At 31.2% G+C, this 6,766-nt stretch overlaps 1 protein-coding gene across 4 annotated transcripts in view; it reads right to left on the minus strand.

Moving 5' to 3' along the window:
• Positions 1-323: 323 nt before the first annotated feature.
• Positions 324-6,766, minus strand: part of LOC106472046 — a 128,503-nt gene continuing 122,060 nt past the window's right edge. For all 4 annotated transcript variants that reach the window (XM_022401482.1, XM_022401477.1, XM_022401489.1 and 1 more), the window contains 2 exons: positions 5,287-5,386; positions 324-3,319 (listed from right to left, as the gene is read on the minus strand). In XM_022401482.1, coding sequence (XP_022257190.1) covers positions 3,253-3,319; positions 5,287-5,386 — 167 coding nt within the window. In that variant the 3' untranslated portion in view covers positions 324-3,252. The remainder of the gene's footprint in view (positions 3,320-5,286; positions 5,387-6,766) is intronic.

Here is a 6,766-nt window from a genome sequence, read left to right on the forward strand (position 1 = left end):
ATTGGAGTAGACCAAAAATTAACAGTGGTGCTGTTGACTAGTTACCTTCCATCTAGTCTATCAGTTCAAAATTTGGAAGGTTCGCTCATACAAATCTTGTGCAACTTCACATGAATATCTCAAATAAAACAAACTAACAACTACTACAGTATTGTTATGTCAGCCTGACGAAGGCGTGTGTAACCGAATGTAAGTGAGAATAAAACATTAAATTTTCGAAGGCAAGTGGTGTTATCCTAAGATTTCATGAAGTATTTTAGATTATAATACATATTATCGACTGAACACAACAAAACAAGTTATCTAGAAGAACTTTATTGCTAGTCAAATCACATACTAAAAGTTTACAAAGAAAGAACTACAAAGATATAATCTCTGATTTTTATTCAATAATTGTTATGGAATACCTAAGGAACATAGAAAGACATAATAATGACACGAGTATAAGGCTACTAAACAAAAATGAGGATATGGAAGTTTTTTTTAAAGAGGTGAAAATATCAATATTAAAAGCGCCATCTAGTGATACTTACTGACTCAATATGTAACTTTGGAGTTTCTTTTGGAGTCTTTATTAAATACACACAAACATTTATCCTCTACAAAATGTGCCTTGGAAACAGTACATTGTCAAATCTTTTTATATCTAGCCTACATACTCAGAATATTTATTGATGGCAGTGAAGAATGAAAGTTACACGAGTTTAACAAGCGAACGTAATTGTATTTGCGATTGAACAACACACAGTAAAGACATTCATGAAAAAATGATTTTGGTTGAAAAACCTATTTCTCTTTACAAAAAAAAAAATGATGAAAACTAAAATTATAAATATGCGAAGCCATTTATTTAAAAAACAGCAACAAAAACCACGAAACTGAACGACAAAATTTTGAGGTCTTTTTTCACACGATGTTTAAGAGAAAATTTTGTGTCAGGCTGGCAGTGAGGATGACACATACGTTCAAAGTTTTGAAAAAGTATACATAATGAGCAATATTTTGAACACCAACGATTTTTTTTATCTCTTTTCACACACTCAAACATGTATTTATTTACATGAGTACAGTTAACAATTGTAATAACATTTCATTATTAGTTGCCAAACTAAATTATTAATCTCATTGGTACGTTTGACAAAAGTGGCAGCAAACAAAATTTATTACACACACATCGCAACTAACATTTTCTGACAACTTGTGACAATGTATACATATACTTGGGGCAGAAATTATGCTATTACCTTTAATGATAATGAAAAGGTTTTTCTCATAGACGTACTCTTAATCTTGTCAGTACGTTTAAGCATGCTCACTATAAATACAATATTAATTTTCTAGATTGTTGAAAATTTTCTAGAACTACAAAACTATTGAAGGACTATCAGCTTTTTTAGTAAAATAATCAATATTTACCATTTACTTCCAGAAATTTTTTTTTGTAAACCTTACACGAAACGTAAACAATACAATTCTATTACTTTATGAAGAGAATGTATTTCTTATTTCCATATTTTCCTGAAAAAGAAAAGGGTTAAGCCACGAACGCCAGCCAACTAAAGTGACTGAACAATTACGATTCTTTTCAAGATGATTATCTACATAGCAGTCAGAGACTCCAAAATAATGCATGAAGCTGCAAGGAAGCATCTTAAATTATTTCCCATGATGCTTCAAATTAACAGTTTTCTCAACCTTATATTTGTCCCTATTAACTACACAGACTGAAATCCCTTACTTTTATCAATAAACCCGTGTTTCATGTACTCATCCAAGGATTAGATATAATGTGACATTTGTCTAATAGCTAATCCCACTCCTTTTCCCATTAATAGACCCCCCCTCCAAATATTTAGTGACAATATAGTAAGAGGTAGCTCAAGACTTTTATAATCAGGCTTAACATATAAAGACGGTACGACTAAACAAAGTTAATTTCAAAGTTTACATTTTACTTTGACAAATCTTCAGGACTTAAAAAAAAACTATAAGTGCTTTTAAACCTAAGAGCAAAAATAAAACCGATGACATCTTCTAAAATGGTTGCCTAAGATTATAAAACAAATTGTGCCAAAGCTATATAATATAACAAAGAAACCATGCACAGTTGTCATTTCGGAGGCGCCCCCAAGCTGTAGGAGTGCTCCCAAATGGTAGTTCTGCGAGACATTTCTAGTCAGGCCGGATTAACGCATATAAGCAAATAATGACATAGCAAAGAGCCCCAAGCTGAATTAAGGGGCCACGAGAGTTCAGCCTTCTTTACTCCCTCACAAAGTTTTTGTGACGTTACTCTTCTTAAACCATGTTGACTACTCTGACTTTGCTATGCAGCTCTATATAGCTAAAATACTTGAAACATTTAAACACAACGATTGACAAAGGCTTAACTCAACTATAAGAATTTACAAACAAAACATTTTATCATACCTGAAGTGGCACAGCGGTATGCCTACGGACTTACAACGGTAGAAACCGTTTTCGATATCCGTGGTGGTCTGAGCACAGATAGCCCATTGTACAGCTTTGGGCTTAACATCAAACAAACAAACCAGTGAAATTATAATTACAGTATTTAGGATTTTAAATTGGTGAAATTATACTTTGGTTTGGTTGATGGCTTACCAACATTGTTTTCAAATTATGATCTTGTGCAAATTTAGTTTTTTACGATCTTAATCACCAGATCCTATTATGATATTATTTAGTTTCTCAGTAAGCATTCTCACCTTCTTATGAATCATATTATCGAATTACGTTGCCCATTTTCTAACTTAACCTTTGGATTTTACACTGACTTTAGAGATATCTTATTCTATATTCTTAATAATAATGTACATCACTACACATCTTAACCCCGTTAGATGTTATCACATCTGATGCTGACTTCTGTACGATATAACAAAACAAATAGCAACAAAAAACGTACTCAAGAAAAATTCTCTTTATCATTGTTATCAATACTTATGCTCAATATAAAGCTATTTTTTTCAGTTACATTACTGTACTAATTATACTCAAAAATAGGAAGAAAATGTGATCAATGACCAACATAGTAAATTGTACACAAATTTACAGTTAAGTACGTATGGTATATATATATATATATATATATATATTAATCTCCAGTACCCTGATAAGATCCATATCGACAGTAAATGAAACACAAGTATATTTCAGAGTCCAACACATAACTAACTGATGACCTTATAGTGACTTATAAACTCTTTGAGATGTGACTTCCTGTAGTGTTTACTTCAAGAGTGAGCCAGTTTTCTCTACACTTTGTTGGTTACTCAGTGCCTCATTCTTTGCACCTCTGTAAAGAAAGAATCACCATTATTTTTTTCTTCAAGGCATTCGGTCTTACATTATATAAGAAATTTAAGCAAAAGTCTTGAAAATAATTACCTATATGTTCAAAGACATTCACACATGTACTATGGGTATGTATTTTTCTGAGGAAGAAGGTTTACAGAAAATTGCTTCTAACAAAAACACCATTTTTAATTAGATTTTCTCTTTAAACTTTGCAATAAAAACAAAATAATCGTTCATTTAAATAATTAAGAAAAAATACACATTAAAGTACAGTTAATCATATGATGAATTAATTATTTTAACTGGGAATATCAACATTTAGTTTGCTTTTATAAAAAGAAAAAAACAGTATGATGTTCAGAGGAGGTCAAATGGTTAATAAGGTTATCACAAAGCTTAAATTTCATCATATTGTTGTAACGTGTTCTATTCTTGGGCCGATTATTTTGGAGTATTTGATAAAAATAATGCGAGATCACGTTCACGTAACGATAAATAATTAAATTAATTTTTCAGTCTACGTTTACTACAGCCACGTTCACTTGTAAGCCTAATTTAAAAAACAAAACATTTTACAACATAAACTCCGAAAGTACTGCAGGCTTAATGCAGTAGAAATGTTTAACAGAAATTTCCTCGATTAATAATAGACCTGACTAATGTATTTATTAGCTGACAGAAGCACTTTTACACTCAGTGACTCGCTCAGCAAGTCAATCAACCTTTCCTTGATCACCAAATCTGACTAACGTATTTATTAGCTGACAGAAGCACTTTTACACTCAGTGACTCGCTCAGCAAGTCAATCAACCTTTCCTTGATCACCAAATCTGACTAACGTATTTATTAGCTGACAGAAGCACTTTTACACTCAGTGACTCGCTCAGCAAGTCAATCAACCTTTCCTTGATCACCAAATACACGATCATTGATTATTGTGCTTATACTTAGCTCTCACTTCTACCAATTATGGGAAGTATCTATTTATAGGGCTATTTTTGTGAATTTCTAGATGTATCGTCATCATCATCATGATTAGCAGCTTCCTCTAACAAACAATTAAATAATAGATTTGAGAATATAGCTTAATAGAACGTTTTCTGCATTTCATGGACTTTTCACTTTATAGCAACAAATGACTATGACCTCAGAAGTCAAATATTTACTGTTTTAATAGTTTGGTTTGTTGTGAATGATTAGATATTTTAACAAGTCTTGTATTTTATACATTCAAATAAAACGTGTTATAAATTAAATATTAGAAAGAACCATGCTATTTTTTAATTCACACAAGTTTTATTTTATCGGTTGTATATAGTAAAACTTTTGTTTATTTTGTTCACAACGTTAAAGAAGAAGTGAGTATGAATTATGCTTATAGCTTCAGTGTCAGTAGATGGATGACCAGAATCAACTTTTGTGAAAGGAGTGATTATGGAATATGTTTGTAGCTCATCTTATGATGTCAGGTAAACCTGGTAAAACGTTGTGAACAAAATAAACAAAAGTTTTACTATGTACATCCGATAAAATCTAGTGTGAAAATTTGGTATAATCTTATTCATACTTTTCCAGATTTGTGACTATTGAGCTACAACCTGGAATATTTGAGTGTATTTGTTGGACTTAGGTTGGAGCATATAAAAATTACCACTTTCGTGTCCTGCATGAAATTTACTACACAAAGACACATTTAAACATCTTAGCTTCAATCAGAACAATAATACTCCTACCAGCTCATGAGCTATTAAAATTCATCAGTTTCTATTGCTTCTGTCGAAATCATATGAGAAATTGTTGGTCATCACCAACAACAAAGCTTTCAAAAATTGAAGTTCCAGAAGTTTAAATATTGTACTACAAGATAATAACTAATGGAAAGTATGCAACTAAATATTGGATAATCTTATTTCAAAATTATCTTAACCGACTACATTGACGATACCTTGTAATATTGTAACTTACAGGTATCTTGTGAGGTCCTCTATATCTACTAACATGGAGTCTTGCTGCATAAGAAGATCATCTCTTTCTAACAGTAGCTGTACCAAATCTTCATTGAAGCCTGTTAGATACAAATATACTGACTGATAGTAAAGTTAGGAAATAAATGGTGATATACATGGATATCAGACTTTATAGCCAGAAAACAAACGTTCCCTCATTCGTTTTCTGAGAAGTAAAAATACCCATGAAACACTGAAACTTAGAAGGAATATAAATATTAGTAAAAAACATGAATTAGATTAAAATTTAAATAATTTGCATTCTCAAAAAAAAAGTGGTCATTAGTTTAAAACCAGGTATTATGGATTAGAATCTATTAATTTGTGGTTGTCAGTTAAATGAAATTCTGTTTACAGTCTTTCTTCCTAAGGGTTTTATTTGAAGGCTTATTTCAATAAAGGAAATTGCATTGCTTTTATTTTTAAGTAAAAGAGTTTGACTGAAATGCATTATTGGCAAAAATATTTGGGTTTTAAGGCAATATGTATCCAGCATAATAGATGCTCAGGTTCGCTAAGTAGCCACGAGTTTTTTTCCCCACTGGATGCCACTGTTCCTTATCATTTTACTAAGTGCAAGAAAAGACAGCTACCGAAGTGAGCGCTTTATGACAGTTGTCATTTATATAAGAACAGTCAAAGTGGAGATATTCAATCCAATTCAAATAATTTTATCCCACATGGTAAAATTAAATCATTTATGTATACAAACGAACAAAAGAACAAAATTAAATTAAAGAAGCCACATAAATTAAAATGATCCCCAGGGTACAAGATCTAATATAGGGTATAAAATATGCCCTGGGATTTGGAGGTAACTGCGGAAGTAGGACCCACATTTCAGTGAGGATACACTGTCTATCAGTCTTAACCTCCTTTCGCTAGTCTCATATTAAGAAATTATCAAAAGAAATACAAGTTAGCAGAGCGAGATGTGGGTGCTCAAGCCCACAACGTTCCACATCTATAGCACCCAACTCCCAATTTTCAGACTTTACACAAGCCTTTATATGCGATACGGTATTCATCCACATAAAAGTAGTGCCAAGTTGTTTAAACCTTATTAAAAATACTTATCGGAAACTTTCAGCAAAAACTACTTAATTTTTACTTCTTTATATTTATTTAATACATGTCTATATTTGTCACGAAATATTTTAAAAATTTCTTTATTAAATCCATTCAATATTAATTTATACATCAATATTTCAACATTAATAATGAAATACTGTAATTTATTACAAATTTTACAAAATCTGAATAATTGTGAACAGGAGAGTAAGGCACATTAATATTAAAAGAGGGTAAGCCCTATATTGGAAAAGAACAAATATTTTCTTTTATCAAACTTGATAAAAGAGTTAGCACAAAGGATTACATATAAATTGTAATAAACTTAAAATAAGACCGAAAACTCGAGCGCTTTCGAATAGTTGACT

The sequence above is a fragment of the Limulus polyphemus genome, unplaced genomic scaffold (assembly GCF_000517525.1).
Source record: "Limulus polyphemus unplaced genomic scaffold, Limulus_polyphemus-2.1.2 Scaffold117, whole genome shotgun sequence".
Classification (NCBI taxonomy): domain Eukaryota; kingdom Metazoa; phylum Arthropoda; class Merostomata; order Xiphosura; family Limulidae; genus Limulus; species Limulus polyphemus.